This window comes from Exophiala spinifera (assembly GCF_000836115.1).
Source record: "Exophiala spinifera strain CBS 89968 unplaced genomic scaffold supercont1.1, whole genome shotgun sequence".
NCBI lineage: Eukaryota > Fungi > Ascomycota > Eurotiomycetes > Chaetothyriales > Herpotrichiellaceae > Exophiala > Exophiala spinifera.
The window spans coordinates 920033-935566 of record NW_015622513.1 but is presented as its reverse complement, the minus strand read 5'-3'; the positions used below and the strand labels follow the sequence as shown (position 1 = coordinate 935566).

Genomic DNA, 15534 nt, shown 5'->3' with positions numbered 1-15534 from the left:
CCTTCGGCCCATCATGCTCTGGGGGAGTTGTTCCCTTCTCTATTCTTGGCAACGAGTTTGTGGAATGATTCACCAGATACTACTGCATTATTCGAGGCCTGGGTTCGCCGCGCCGGCTAATACCCCTACAAGATGTCACCTAAGCTCACGTCCCTACCACCACCACCACCACCACCACCACCACCACCACCACCACCACGGCTACGATTGCAACGATTGATGATACATGACAACTACTTTGCCCTGAACTTGTTACAATTGTTACTAGTTGCCACCAGCATGGGCGGGGAGCTATTAAAGGAGTCGAGACTGACAAATGGCTGGTTCTCACTTGTCCTGCTTTTTTGGTTTTGGTGTTTTTATGCGTCTTTATTTAGCGACCAGCAACAACCATACACAATACCATGGCTCGTGCGAATGAGAGGGATTTCTTTTTCGGGGGTTATAATCACTTGGGACGAGAAAGTCCTTATTTGGTGTGTGTGAAGTTGTACGGTCTGTTACTCGGCGGTGTTCTGGATCTGGATTTTGAGTTTTGGCACATCTTGTTGTTTTTCTGGCTTTTTGTTGCTTTTACTTTTCTGTATTTGGGATAACAACGACAACGTGGTTGCGAAACCGAACCGACATTGGGGTCGACGATCCGCGTCCGTCTCCCTCGGAGAACTAGCGAACAAGCGCGCTGGTGCAAGCTCCTGATGCTTTTGAAACGAATGAACGAGAACAAGCAAATGAACGAACAAACAGACGAATGACCTCACCATGAACGGACGAGCAGGTATAATGAATGACACGGGTCTTTTTTCCCCTATATAGGCAGTACTTGTGCGATCCATCTATGAGGCGAGACAGAACTCATGAGGGAAATTTGATGAAATACCTCTGAGAAACTTTTATAGATATTGAAATCAATATCAGCAAAAAAAAAGGTTTAGCTCAAAGGATGCATTCAACCAGAAACTCGTGATTCTGAAAAGGTAGGAAGAAGGTCGAGATTTCGTCCTATGAAGACAATCTTCCCTTGTTGCGGGACGTCGCTTCCTTCGGGTGACTTCGGAGTTTCGATGATGTCGAAAATCTCGCGGACGCCCTGGATAACTCGGACGGTGCCGTCGAGGAGCGGAAGGAGACCCTTTGTACGGTGGACTTCGTATTTACGCGGTTGGTCAGCCTGGGTGTCCTCGGCTTCCCAGAGGATGGTCTCGAGCCAGGATTCTAGGTGTGAGAGGTCCTGCGGGGAAAGGGGAGAGAGTGAGAGTGTCAATGTCGATATGGTCGGGTCGAGATGTGAATGACCTTTTGACGAGAAGTCCGGTATCTTGCTAGGGGACGACGTAGAAGTCGACGGGGGCAGAGGAAATGTCGAATAGGCGTCCAGGTCCAGGACCGTGCCACTTAGAGAGTCAATGTGCGAGTGGCTTGTTGGAAAGAGGCGGGCGAGACTGTTAATCGACGTTATCCTCGCTTGTACTTGGGACAAGTGAGTTTCCGAGACGAGGTCGGTCTTGTTGAGGATGATGACGTCGGCGTGGGAGATTTGTAGGTGAGCTGTTGTCAAGAGTGGCGAGTGCTGGTCATGGGCATGGTCGTGACTTTGACTTTCTGACTCCGGTAGTTCCTCTGGTGCAGGTTCGTCGAGGCTCGTGAGTATGTTCTTGGCGTCAACGACGGTCACGATGCCGTCGAGGTATATGCTGCTTCCTAGCCCCTCATCCATCCAGAACATGGGAGCGATGTTCCCGGGGTCTGCCACGCCCGTCGTCTCGAGCAGGATGTAGTCGAAGTCTTTTTGGCGTTCGACTAGAGACTCCAAGGCGGCGACGCCGCTGTCTTTGACGCTGCAACAGATACAGCCGTTGGCGAGAGGAATCCATTCCGTAGTAGATTGGTTGCCTTGATTGACCGTAAGAGACTTTTCGATATCTGCTGTGTTTCCAAATTCTGTAGCCAGCAAAGAAAATAATGTTAGATCTCTTGTTGCAGGGAGCTTTCAGAGTGCTATGACAATGGCGTCAGAGGCATAGGTACAGGTACGCCCAGGGATGAAGTGAGACCTGCCGTTCAGAATCACCGCTATTTTTTTGCCATGCTCGGCTGTCAGGATATAGTTGAGCAATGTGGTCTTGCCAGCACCAAGGTAGCCTGTACCAATAGCATGGTCAGCATGGAATAAAAGACATAAGGACACCCTCGTGAGTATAGTGTACCTGTTACTATGGTAATGGGTACCTTTTTTATTGGCTTGATCTGTGAAGAAGAATCCTGTTGTGACTGAAGGTCGACGAGATCTGGAATGTCGTCGTCCATGACTGTTATGAATGACGGGTGACAAAGACGAGAACTGAGCTAGAAACCCAGAAGTCCAAGTGGTAGTGCAGGTCCAGTCACAACAACACAGAGACACAGAGTGCAGATGTAGAATTTGTAGTGAAGACTGGTTTGGTGACGGAGACAAAATGCATGTCGTTGACGTGGAGCATCGACTTCCCACGCATTAAAGTTTAGCCGTCGATCTCCCGCTCCATCTTCACCAAAGGGGAAACATAGCCGAGCCGAGACCATGGTCAGATCGCATCGTTGTTCGTTCTCATCAGAAGAGGAGTGGTTCGAGGACGACCGACTCAAGCACCCCTTCTTCAGGCCTTTTCCCAACCCGGGCAGCATGACGGCCGTCTCACCGTCCAGTTCGCCTCGGCTGCCCTCTCCTCCACCCATTCCAGAAGTCCAATTTGGACCTAAGAGCCCAGGAATTGGCGACAGCTCGAATGAACTGTCTCTTGACGCGGTCAGCAAGCCAGATGAGGGCGCTGCACGCAGAGTCAGACCGGGCACTCGAGCTGCGGATATGGCCAGAGGGCCTCCTCTTGTTCCTTTGAACCAGGTCAGGCAGTATACCCTCATCTGACTGCAGCGAGACACTAACTCGTGGCTGTAGCTCGACTCGCCCTTTCAACTCCAAGAACACCTTAAAGCCCTCTACTCCAACCTCACACATACTCCAGATGCCTCGCACACGATACCCATATCAAAAGAGACCGCGTTGCAGCTTGCTACCCCCCCTCGACTTAACGACAATGAGACCGTGGACAGGAACTTGTGGCTGTACGAACTCTGCAGATTCCTGACCATGAAGGCCAACCTCGTGTCGATTTCTCTTATGAATGACAATCCCCCATGCTCAGCTCAGACATGTCCCGAGATGCGGGCCAGCGAATGGCAGTATCTCTGCGCTGTCCATGAACCTCCAAAGTCCTGCTGCGCAATCGACTACTGTAACCATACTCTCGACTGGGCTGCGAATGTCCTCACTAGTCCCAAGCACTTTCCATCAAGGCTCGCTCTGGGTGGTGAGACGGGAAGTGCGATCCAGAGCATGCGCCAGCTCACAAATATCTTCCGACGGGTGTATCGGATTTTCGCACACGCATGGTTCCAACATCGGGAAGTTTTCTGGTCGGTGGAAGCTTCATATGGTCTCTACATGTTCTTCAAGACTGTCTGCGATGAGTATCGTCTCATTCCTGAAGATAGCTACACAATTCCAGCAGAAGCGGAAGGATCTTCTGAAGATTCGAATGATCAGAGCGCATCATCCGCCTCTGCCCCAGAAGCAGGCTCACGAATGCAGATCTTACGAAAGGACAACCAGAACCCATCAGCTGAAAACAACGGACCCCCGAGCACGTCTAATGCAGCCGCAGCCACCACAACTACAGCCACTGGTGCGACGACACGTCGGCACAAGCATACGCCAAGCACCGGAAGTCACGTAGCGATCATCCCAGAAGGTCAAGAAGAGGAAGAAGAGAGCACATCCAGCAATGTCACTACAACGCTTGCACCGAAAGCAGACGCCGAATCAACAACGGCCGCTGCCACCGAACGAAAGGACCGTTCACCTGAGCGAGTGTTGCCGAAGCTCGATATTGGCGCTACCTTGCCCAAATACGAACCTGGAGCACCAGAAGACCCGACTCCCACGGGCACAGGAGACGATTCAGATCCTCTTGCTGCCGCCGGTGGCCAAGCCACTGTACCTGAGGACAATACTACTTCAACACAATTAGAAACTCCCGTCAAGCAGAAGAGCACTGTTGACGAGGACGAAGAAGAGCAAGTCACATCTCCCTCTGGAGGCAGTATCAGAACAGGCGGTCCTGACGTATTGAAGGCGATCCTAGGACATCTAGACGACGAGCACACCGAGCTTCCCAGTCCGATCTTGCGAGCACAACAAGCTCGGATGACGAGCCCAGCAGAATCACAGCATTCTCCCTTGACGTCGCCGTCACCGTCACCGTTGCATGACAGCAAGGTTCGAGTCGAAATCGCCGAGAAACCAGATGATGATGATCATGACGACGACGATGACGACAACGAGCCTGAGTCAGTACAGCGTAGCAAGACCGCAGAGCTCATAGAGACAGAACCTGGACAGGAGAAGAATGAATAGGTAGTCATCGGAGTGCGTCGCCAGATACGCGGGCGATGTATTGGGTCCATGTGAGACATGATAGGCGTAGCGACGTGCGGGGTCTTTTCCAATCCACCCTGTACATTATGAAATTTCCCATGCTTTGGCAACATTACAAAGAGGCCGTTCGCGACTCAAGCCCTCGATCATAGGGGTCGTCGATGTTAATGCAGACAAACATCAAATCATGAATTACTTTGCTCTTGTGAAGAGGTAGCAGGGAATAAGAGCACGAGCACAGTATTTCAATGGAAAAAGCATCAAGAGTTCCAGTCTTCCCGTACGTGTGTTTACTGCCATTATGTCTGATTAAGCTGTTGTGTTTGTTCAATCGAAAGCAGTAGGACAGAGTTTCTAGTAAAGCGCGCGAAACTGCCAAAATGCCACAAGGTTTATATAATACACGCAGCAGGCCACATTCTTCACCCTCTCTCGAACGCACATTGTGATACTGCGCGGCTCAGAACCCCCCTCGAGACTGAATTCAACATCCTCAAATAACCAAGTTCAATTACCGCCCGGATATCCATGTCTCAATTTCGTCATGCGTGGTTCGACGAGTGGATGCCATTGAGCAAGGAACACAATCGCTACAAGAAGACATTCTGTCAGTCTTTGCAGCAACCTTTTGAGATAATCTGGAGGTAGGGATGAGCTGAAAAATAAGAGGAACGTACCCCACATTATATAACAGCTAGCGAAGCTGAGAATGAGTGTGCTCCGCCATATCCTACATGGTGAGTTTAGCTGATCTGTCAAAGTGACGATAGGGTAGGAAGTCATACGTCTGATTCTCGCCCTTGGGACTAAAGTAGTACGCGCCGACGCAGAGAGCGACGATGACAATCAAGCCGATCAGGAGGGACCATCTAGGTGTGGGTGCAGTGTTAGTAAAGAGCTCTGTTTGGTTCCCAATCATGTGCGGTGCGGTGTGGTGTGGTGTGGTGATTGCGTCCAGCCTGGAGCAACAGCTTCGAAGAATGGACATCGGAGAGTGAGGAGGGAAGATCTTCAGACTGAACTGAACTACCAAGCCACCTGACACTCGGCGCGATTGGCTCATGGCTCATGAACAGGTGCACAAAGCTAGGGGATCCCCTGTTGAGACTCGCTGCTCTGGTACATCATAGGTGGGTGGATGGACTCGCGCGCATCCGACCACCAGTACTGTAGCCTTTGGTGATAGGGTAGCTGGAAGTCCCAAGACGAACGTGAACCAGAATTCCGTCCCAGGGAGTCACGCAGCTGCTGAGCTGCCCAGAGACCTCGCCTCTTTTGCCAAAGTAGCCAAAGTAGACCAATGCTCTTTCGCATAGGCTCCAGACGGTGCTGGTGTAGGTGGGATGGAAGTATGTGCTCTTGTCCAAATTGCTCACGTACCCGTTGGCCATTATGTTCTGTGCTCTTCAATCCCACTCTAGTCCAGGCTTATTGCTCTAAGCAATCCGAAGTGCGGCTGTTCTCTCGTAAATTAGTCTGAAGAGGACGTAGCAGGTCGTTCGGCGCGGGAGTTGCGTGTTGGTAGGCGCAGCAGATGGATGGTGGAAGAGACAAAGGGTGTAACTTTCTCGGCCAGGAGCTGTTCAACCGACTTCTGGAGGCGGATGGAGAGAGTGAACTCTTGCAGGAACTTGGGTCTGTTTCCCAAGGTCGTCGATCAGAAGGGTACGAGGCTGCAGCTGTAGACGATATCAATGCGACGAAGTTGAGATGTACCTCGTACTTAACGCAGGAGCGAGAGTTCGGCTAAGATTCCTACTCTAGACTGACCCTCCCAGAGGGTCCTCGCACCATCTTATCACGATAAGGGCCGACAATGCATCTGCGTAGTCATCGAGGACGAATACACTTCACTTCAGACGAGATTGGTAAATGCTGTAAATAGGTATTCATTCAACAAGTTATGACCATTCGATTCCCAAAGAATGAAACTAAGGAATTCGACCGCCTCTCCCTAACGGAAGCCATTCTAGCCAACCCAGCATGTAACCTTCCCTCATTGGTTCAGGTGACGGGATCAAGCACCTTCTCTGCTCTTGCGGTAGTTGCTCTCCTGTTCGACTTGGAGTTGATCAATCTCTGGCGCAAGCTCGGACAAAATCTCATAAGCTCTCTTGTGGTATTCCAACTGCGCTGCAATCAAGTCGGCAAGGTTACGAAGAGGCTCGGGGGTATCCAGGACCTAGAATTAATTAGCTATCGTCACCAGACCAAGGGAGGCGACCCTTACGTTTTTCATGACGCCTTGTGCCTCTTCAACTTGTGAGACGAAGTCGTCTTCCTTAGCTTCAATCTCGGCGCGTGCCTCTTCACTCAGTGCTGTTTCGTCATCCGGGTTCATACCCCTGCCTATCACTTGGCTCTTCTTTGATGCCTTGGTGCTGTCCAACAAGAGGCGGCTATTCTCCACGGCTTTTCTAGCCTTGGTTGCAAATTGGATATTGGTATTCAGCGTTGTATTCCAGCCTGCGAGGAAGCGCGACTGAATGGCATGGTCTTGTGCCAGTCGTGCCTCTCCAACCTTCTCTTCTGCCAGGGCATATTTCTCCAATGCTGTGGCTAGTGGATCCTCGCTGCCAGAATGGTTTGTTTGTTGTAGAAGTTGTGAACTGGCCAAAGAAGCGCGCGCAATGGCATGGTTGAACGTCTTAGGTTGGGGCTTTGCGGAGGGAGGAGCAGTAATTGCAGCTTGAGCTTCGGCCGGGCTTGAGGCATGGGATAGAAGAGTTACTTTCTCAGAAATACTACGACCAAGATCGGTAAAGGATTCGCGAATGTTTGGGGGATAGTCGTATGCCTCATTCTGATATTGATTGCTAGAGCACTCGTAAGCAACGGGTCTCGGATGGACGGCACTCTGTTAATCACATACGTGACGGTCAATAGCTTCTGGTGAACCTGCTTCAGTGCGTCGACACGCTTCTCCAGCTCAATGTAGTCCACAGGAAGTTGGGTCTGATACGAATCAGCTAGATGTTTGGGTGGACCAATTAGCTCCTGCGTTTACCTTGTCCTCTGCAGATCCAAACTGTTCCTTGAGCTGCTGCTGGCTTCGCTGGACGAAGGGAGAGACGGTAGTATTGAAGGCAGAACTACATTGACAACACAGTTAGGCAATCGCATTTTGATAAAGGGGCCTAGTAATGGACTCCCGCAGGGGATGTTGAGGACGACCCTTTGGCTTGCAATAACTTGGGGATGTGCGTACCTTATGTTCTTTCCAAACGACGAGAACTTGTCCATGGTTGTCAAAGTGTAGTCCAAGTGACCGACTTGATTGATGTGAAGAGACGGGAGAAGCAGATGTCAGACTCAGTGTTTCTTGTTGAGCCAGCTGATCTGTTGTTTGGAATAATATCATTGTCTGACAAGGTGGGCTGCAGATATGTGTATGACGATATCTGTCTGACAGAAATTACTAAGGAGGCTAGTGAGGCTGTACATGTGAAACTGCCGCCTGCCGGAATCGAGTCTGCCTCACCAGCTTGATCAACGGCCACATTTCTCCGCTATACTTCATTTTCAGCAGCAAGGATAAAGAGTGACAATGTCCAGTAAAATGCAGCAATCATACTTCTCGAACTTCTGAAATTTCTTACGGTATCTGCTGAAGCATCCTAGCCACCGGGAGGCCGTTCACTCAACATGCCCTTGACACACTCCACGACACGGGCTTGAAGGATTTCTCTCAGGTCAAAGTCTTACCCTACGCGATTCCCCCTCGCCCATGGGGCGAAGAGGAAATCTCGTTTCAGGACATATCCTCTCCACATTGCGAGCTGAAAGGTATGCTAAAATACCCCAAGCCATGGATTGAAGTACACCTGGCATGTGGATCGGTGCCGGCTGCATCCGTGACAGTCACTCTTGCAGGCAAGGCTGTACGAAACATGGGAACATTGTCCACGCAAAATGATAAGCTTGCTATTATTTGACTCTAGGGCCCGTTATGAGCGAGGGGGTTTTCAATCGGAAATGCACATTCTGTCTGCAAAAGCCATTGTCCACATGGTGACTGTTGTCCTATCAAACCCTTTTTCAGGAACAGCGACTTTGCACTTGTTGATCAGTCGCCACGCCGTGAGTAGTGATGGAAGGTCCTTTGACGCCCGACGCCTCCAAAGGCTCGACTATGGCAACCGATGCTGGGGATCTATTGTCACGAGACACGCACCCATTTATGGACATCTGACCAAAATATCCAACTGACAGCGACGACCAACGCGGGATGCTTCCTGGGTACTGAGACTACGTCATTGTGCAATGGACAGTGATTCGAATATGTGTTTGAGCGTATTAATAACGCTTAGAAATCTCTCATGTTCTCTTCATGGTCAAAGATACCAAGCCGAGTGCGTCAGTTTCATAGTCTCAAATCCAACCAATTCGTACCATTGTTAATATACGAGAATATGCTGTTCTTATCCTTTTGACGTCGCAAGTGCCAAAGCCGTTGAGGAGATAGCACCTGCAGCACCATGGGAATCATCGGAACGGATCGTGCTACGGCCGCCTCAACATCATGAAGTCAAAGCTCTTAAACGATTCTCGCTGTGCATCTCGAGATTCTGGCACCAACTGAAGGGGCTGATCTGCCACTTTCTGAAACGATAGGTTGGTATGCCCCGACACCATTTGTCCATCGCCTAGGATGATAACGTAGACTCCGTGAAGGGGAGTATCGGTGGTGACATCTGCACTGGAATAAGGAGGATGCTGATTTCTCCGTGCATTGAGCCCAGACAGACATTTAAGGTAGCCACGGTGTCAATCGATTCAAGCTGTCCAGAGGGAGCGTGTATGCGGACTCTTCCGGGGAACACGAGGTATTCAGTCTGAACTTCAATCTGGAACAAGCACAGCACCGGTTGAAAGGAAAAAGAAAAAGAAGAATCTGCTCAATTGAGGCCAGCCGACCGCGGAGGGTGGTCTGATTGTTGATCTGATCTGGCAGTTGCCGAATCTGCTTTGTTCAATCTACCTTTTCAGAACATTCAAAGCTGTCGCGAGGCCTCCTAGAGGTTTGGGATCTGATCCTAACCCTACAAATCTCAAAGCCCAATACTCCACAGCCCATCGCGCCAGCATGCCTGAGACCGCCATGCCAGTTGCAGCGACATAACCACAATTGAGCAAGATAAGCAGGGCCTCGATGTTGTTGACCAAGACTGCCCATGCGACATAGTTTGTTGCACGAAACGCAAAACCCGAAGGGCCACCGCCGTTGACTTCCGTAGGCCATATCACAAGAAAGATGGGGAATAGCTTGGTACAACTCGACACCAGTAAGGCTGTGCTGATTGCACTCGGAGAGGCCTGGCCCGGCGCGACTATAGGATGGACATTTCCGTCCGCTGATGAAACTCGAGGTGAATTCTTGCTGTTTGGATGATCTCCGTGCTGTTCACGTTCCGTGACTAGAAAGCGAGCCAGGAAACGAATGATGGCATGTTGAGCGGCGGTGGCCAGTACGTTCATTGTGAGAAAGAAAAGATACTGTGTGAGGATCGGCATTCCAGTCAGAGCCGAGTTCGGGTTGTTTCCTCCGTTGACAGTACTGCTTTTCTCGATTCGGGCCCACGTAATGTAGACATCGAATAAAACGAGTAAGATACCCAGTCGGAGGATGCTGGGATCGAGTCTATTGTCGGAGCGTCCAAGCCTGTTGAACAGAAGATGGCGATAGACCTGGCCATGTAAGAACTTGTCTCGTCTCCGAAAACAATTTTTCACATACTTGAGGTTTAATTAGAACGAGGTCTATGAACAAGACCACAAAGTCATGCTCGACATATTTGTCCGCGAACCTTTTACAGTTTGGGCATTGGGTGAGCCGGACCCCTTTACCAAGTGTTCGGTCATCGGCTTTGCTGTAGACGGTGTATAGGTTCTTGACTGGGGTGCTGCATGTGATACATATTGGCATGCTGGCCGGAGCATCGACTGTGCTGCGAGATGCGAGACATAAAGTGACCTGAAATTCACCAGCCCAAGTTCTGCGAAGTGACGCGTATATATTTGTCTGCGGTCCGCCGTAATAGACCTGTACGGTGAGTCAAACAGCGTTACGGGCGACCCCAGCGCTGGAAATAATGAGAATTCTCCACGCTTTCCTCTCATCCTCGTACTCGTATTGCCATCAATATATGTCAAGTCCACGTCGGCCCCAAAAAAACAACTTGGTTTCTTCATGGCTCGCTGCATGCACCAGATCGAGCTGAATGACTGCTGCCTGCAGAAAACAGCCTCTCAGGCTATCGCCCTGTTTATGTCCTTTTGATCATAATGGTCCCCACGATTCGCGAATTTACCGTTGTGCAGGCATCTCGTGGTTTGCACCATTTCTGGTTTAGCTGCTCTGCGGTTTGGATGGACTCAGCCCCAACGATTCCTGGCCATGCCTGATGAGGCACAATGTGCGAACAGGAGGGTCTGTGGGTGACAGCCGTGCGCCCTCGTGTCGACTGGATCTATTAATTAATGTCGGGACGGTGATGGCTATAGCTAACTTTACAGGTACTCTGAAACGGTAAAAAAATATTTAATATGTTGCGATGCGTGCACATTCGTCCCCTTCCACCATCATCTCCTACCACGAACCCCTTTCGCAGTGACATCGCACCACCACAATAATGTATTATGCATATAAAAGGATCAAGAAACACCGCGCTCAGAGGGCCGCAGGAGCAGCTACGTTGCCTGCTACTGCTGCTCCTGTTTCCGTCGCAGCCTCTGACGCGAGCAAAGCATCCACTCCTTCGACTGCTGTCGCAAGGACGACACCAACGACAGCACCTATTCCGCCCAAGAAGACGAAGAAGAAGTGCCCTCAGTGCACGCAAGAGAAAAGCGCCGTTCGGAAGTACCGATGGAAACTCCTCTTCTGTCTATTACCGGCCTTCTTCTGTGCGAGTCTCGACTTGACCATTGTCGCAACAGCCTTGCCTCAGATCGCATCTCATTTCGGTGAGTTTAACAACCTCCCTTTTCCGAGGGCATCCCCGACTCGTGGTGACCCCCCAATACTGACTCTTCCACAGACAAGTTCAATCAACTCAACTGGATCGTCACAGCCTTCACGTTGACCTCTACCGCCTTCATCCCTGTCTTCGGTCAGCTGGCAGACATATTCGGGCGGCACCTGTCGCTGCAAATAGCCGTTGTTCTATTGATACTCGGCAGTGTGCTCTGTGCTGCCGCGCCAGTCTGGCCAGTACTCCTTCTTGGACGAGGCTTCCAAGGTGTCGGGACCGCGGGGGTGTCTAATGTGGCAATGATTGTTTTGGCAGACTCGGTGTCTCTCAAAGAACAAGCCATCAACACAAGCATTTTCCAGCTTATGAACGGCATTGGTTACAGTAAGTTCTATATACCCTCTCTTCTTACTCGACCATCTCAACCCAACAAAGCCATCACAAGCACCCATGCTAATCTCTTTTCTTTCTTTCTCTGCTGCAGGCGTCGGTCCAGTTATCGGCGGCTACATAACCAATTCCGACTGGCGATACTGCTTCGTGCTCGCGGCCGGCATGTCGGCCGTGTCCTTCTTCACAATCTTCCTTCTCCGCGGCGACCTCAAGCCGGGCAAGATCTCACTGTCGCACCCTCCAGCTGGCCAAACCCGGGTGCAAGCACTGTCGTCGGGCCTCGCGACTCTCGACTTTGGCGGCATCTTCCTGTTCATCTTCGGCGTGGGCCTCATCATCGTCGGCACGGCGTGGGGTGGCTCGACATTCCCTTGGTCGTCTGGGGCCGTCATCTCGACCACTGTGCTCGGCGCGGTGCTGATCCTCGCGTTTCTGGCATGGGAGTCTCTCCTGTCGCCCGGGCGCGTCCTCAGCCGCCGAATGCCAAGGACCGTGGCCATGATCCCCTCGTCGGCCCTCGCAGCCAAAGACGTCAGTTTGGTCTGCTTCATCGCGGCCGCGACGGGCGCGGCGCTCTACTCGGTCTTCTACTTTATCGGCATCTACTTCACGCTCGTCGAGGCCTACTCGTCATCGCACGCGGGGACCCAGCTGCTGTACTACGTGCCCGGCATCGGCGTGGGCGTCTACCTCGCCATCTTCATCTGCAACGTCTACCCGCGCCAGACCTTCTACCCGCTGCTCATCGGCACCGTCGTCGAGACGGCGGGCATCGCCGCGCTCGCCTACGCTACAAAAGTGCGCGACCGCACCCTCGTCAACGTGCTGATGGGCATCGCCGGCGCCGGGACCGGCATGCGCTTCATGCCGTCCAGTCTCCACCTGTCGGGCATGTTCCGTTCGCAGCTCGCCGCCGTGTACTCGCTGCTGCGCTTCGCCCTGCCCTTTGGCGGCACCCTGGCCCTGACCATCATGGGCAGCGTGTTCCAGAACAAGATGAGCACCTACTTTGGCTCCAGCGCCGTCACAAACTCGGACGGCTTCAGTTTGCACAACACGGCCTCGCTGGACTCGATCGGGAACCTGCCCGAGGCCCAGCAGAACGCGATCCGCGCCCAGGGCGCCACCGCCACCATGTGGAGTTTCATTTCCATCCTGCCGATCCTGGCCCTGAGTCTGTTCGCGAGCGCGGGCTTGGGAAACGTCTGGATCCCGCGGCACAAGTCGGGCGACGAGAAGGAAGAGCCAGACGCCGAGAAAGGCGCGGAGGGCCAGGTTCGGGAAGACGGTACCTGCCGCCGACATGCAGATGCCGCCCTTGCCGCCGGTGGCGGTGATCGTCCCCAGGACGGCAAGGAGACGCGGGGCGTCGAGTTCATCACGTCCAGCTACATCCTCGCTGTGTTTCGTGGCGATGTGCAAAGATTGAAGACATCCGCCACCCCGATGCAGACACCAAACTTGGACAAAGAACAAGCCCCGAAAGATCCCAACGGACAGATACATACTCGAAACTCAAGGGGCGGTGCTTAGGAGCTGAAGCGAAAATGAAACCCCTTTTTGCTATCTTTGTTTGCTAGATACCCCTCACTTTCCATATATGTGTAATATATTAATGATATCGTTTCCATTTGACAAGCTTAATCTACGACTTTTTTCCCATCGGCCCAAGTAGGCTGGACAGAGCGACAGACTGCCTCGTAGTCGAGGAACGCCTGACTCTTCTGTCCGGTCATTAAGCCAGGAGTCGTCCAAAACATGGTCCAATTGGTTTCCGGGATTTTCCAAGTTCCCCGAGACCGCTCAAAGTACCACTTGTTGACGGGATTGTCCTTGCGGCTCCTCCAGCAAACACCATTGGGGAAACACGTCCTTACCATAGCATTGAAGACGATATCGGCCACTCCACCTGCGCCCTGACTCTTCTTGAGCACGGCAAACTTGTCAAGATAAGGCACTAATCGTGAAGCGTCGTCGTCGGAAGCACCTGGCGGAGTTTCCCAGGTAAGGATTGCGCCGCCTTCATAGTCTCCTGCAATGATGACACCGGCAATTCGATCATTGACTCGCTTGAGGTATGCTTCGACGTCAAGCTTGCGATTGAATGAATCATCGATCAGGTATGTAAGCCGTTCAAGATCGATTCTTGGGTCAGTCAATTTCAGTCGAGGCTTACTTGCAGCGGTCCAGACTTGAGCTGCTGGGTTGGGCAAGATTATCAAGGGCATTCCGCGCTTGATGAACGTCGAGGTGGTTGACGATGCTGTATGGTTGTCATTTGCCAGGCGCCCCGAGGGCAATGACGACGAGTAAGCCGGTTTATCGGTCAGCAAGTTATGAATTAGAGGATTCTTCTGTCGTCTTGTGCCCACATTGGAAGCAGTATTATCATCGGCTCGAGGTGTGTTCGCTGCTTCCCATGGAGTCGTAAGTAAACCTGACGACGTATGCGGTAACAAGCCGAGAGCGTCCCTGAAAATTTTGAGATTCGAGGCATGTTTCTTTGAGACGCCGCCATCTGTGGAGCTTCTTAATTCTTCTTGAAGCGACGAATATTCCTGATATAGGTTGATGAAAACATGTTTTCGGTCGGGGGTTTTGGTGCTTGGTATCGAACCACTCTCGTCCACGACAATTATCCTGTCCACAGATATCTGTTTACGAATGGCATCTGCTTTCTGTGAAGCCGCCTCAGGGGAATCGTCGATTCCTGGTGTGAAGTTGAGGCCCGCAAGTTCTCCGGTAATGGCCAGCAGAGCCTCATCGGCGCTGATAGGCACGACTTGTTGTCGGACTTCGGAGTATGCTGTTGGTAAAACCACTGGTATTCGTCCTCGGCGGAGAGGACGAGTCAGAAGCTTCCGGAGGAACACTTCAGGTCGACCATTCAGGCCATAACTGAATAAATGGTCAAGCCTCCGGGCTCCCGCGTCACTGACTTGATCGAGGGCGTTTACAAGCCGATCCGCCGAACGAACGAGCTCCTCTCGCCTCGCTTGCTCGTCGCCGGCACCTGATTCTTCCAAGACCACACATGGAGCCATGCTCAATCGAGCCAGAGACGCAAGCGTCCGAGAAATGCCCCAGAGGATGTCATCGGCCATAGAGCGGACACCACTAAGTTTGATTATAGCAACATGAAGAGTTTCCTGCTCTTCGAGGGGTTGCAACAGATCGTCCTCAAATTGACTAAACACTGGGCTTTCTTCGACAGCCCTATTCCGCCCAAAAAGATTGCCGACATTGACTGCAGGATCTCGTTTTGCTGGAGCAGGCTGTCGAGAGATCTTGGGGCCGGCGAGAGTCTTTCTTGGAGACTGAAGTCTGGTGATATAGGCCTTCGCGTCTCGTTTGGTTGCGGCCGAGCTCAGCAAGCTGGTGAAGAATTCCTTGTTTGCGAGTTGCCTGTTTCCCCACCTAGCCAAGTTCTTGCTCTTGTCATGCTCAGTTACGATCTCATCGCCCAGTGGAGGAGGAGGAGGAGGGGGAGAATTGTTGGAGTTGGGAGAAGCCTGTGCAGAGTAAAAACGAGTCGAACGTAGCCGCCTAGGGAGTGGATTTGGACGTGTCCTCGACATTAGATGCGCTCTCAGAATCTCAGCAGCAACATTCCTGTTCTGCCATTGTGAGTAACTATTCCGCAGAGAAACTGCGGATGGGACGAAGGCGGTCTGGCTCATGTCTCATGGCGCA

The 15534-nt window shown here is 51.9% G+C and overlaps 6 protein-coding genes across 6 annotated transcripts; 2 read left to right on the top strand and 4 right to left on the bottom strand.

The window, feature by feature from the left end:
* Window positions 1-949: 949 nt before the first annotated feature.
* Window positions 950-2307, bottom strand: PV08_00349 (uncharacterized protein; the record flags this gene model as incomplete). Its single annotated transcript, XM_016374715.1, has 3 exons — window positions 950-1941; window positions 2035-2142; window positions 2208-2307. The coding sequence occupies 3 exons, from the start codon at window positions 2305-2307 to the stop codon at window positions 950-952; spliced, it is 1200 nt and encodes a 399-aa protein (XP_016239991.1).
* A 355-nt stretch (window positions 2308-2662) lies between these two features.
* PV08_00348 (uncharacterized protein) lies at window positions 2663-4453 on the top strand (the record flags this gene model as incomplete). The annotated part of the gene is made up of 2 exons (XM_016374714.1): window positions 2663-2881; window positions 2936-4453. The coding sequence occupies 2 exons, from the start codon at window positions 2663-2665 to the stop codon at window positions 4451-4453; spliced, it is 1737 nt and encodes a 578-aa protein (XP_016239990.1).
* A 2038-nt stretch (window positions 4454-6491) lies between these two features.
* On the bottom strand, window positions 6492-7717 carry PV08_00347 (uncharacterized protein; the record flags this gene model as incomplete). The annotated part of the gene is made up of 5 exons (XM_016374713.1): window positions 6492-6656; window positions 6705-7290; window positions 7347-7429; window positions 7482-7566; window positions 7683-7717. 5 exons carry the CDS (start codon window positions 7715-7717, stop codon window positions 6492-6494), a joined length of 954 nt encoding a protein of 317 aa, XP_016239989.1.
* Window positions 7718-9451: 1734 nt separating this feature from the next.
* Window positions 9452-10400, bottom strand: PV08_00346 (uncharacterized protein; the record flags this gene model as incomplete). Its single annotated transcript, XM_016374712.1, has 2 exons — window positions 9452-10162; window positions 10212-10400. 2 exons carry the CDS (start codon window positions 10398-10400, stop codon window positions 9452-9454), a joined length of 900 nt encoding a protein of 299 aa, XP_016239988.1.
* A 706-nt stretch (window positions 10401-11106) lies between these two features.
* On the top strand, window positions 11107-13374 carry PV08_00345 (uncharacterized protein; the record flags this gene model as incomplete). Its single annotated transcript, XM_016374711.1, has 3 exons — window positions 11107-11440; window positions 11515-11832; window positions 11933-13374. 3 exons carry the CDS (start codon window positions 11107-11109, stop codon window positions 13372-13374), a joined length of 2094 nt encoding a protein of 697 aa, XP_016239987.1.
* Window positions 13375-13481: 107 nt separating this feature from the next.
* PV08_00344 (uncharacterized protein) lies at window positions 13482-15419 on the bottom strand (the record flags this gene model as incomplete). The annotated part of the gene is made up of 1 exon (XM_016374710.1): window positions 13482-15419. One exon carries the CDS (start codon window positions 15417-15419, stop codon window positions 13482-13484), a length of 1938 nt encoding a protein of 645 aa, XP_016239986.1.
* Window positions 15420-15534: the final 115 nt, after the last annotated feature.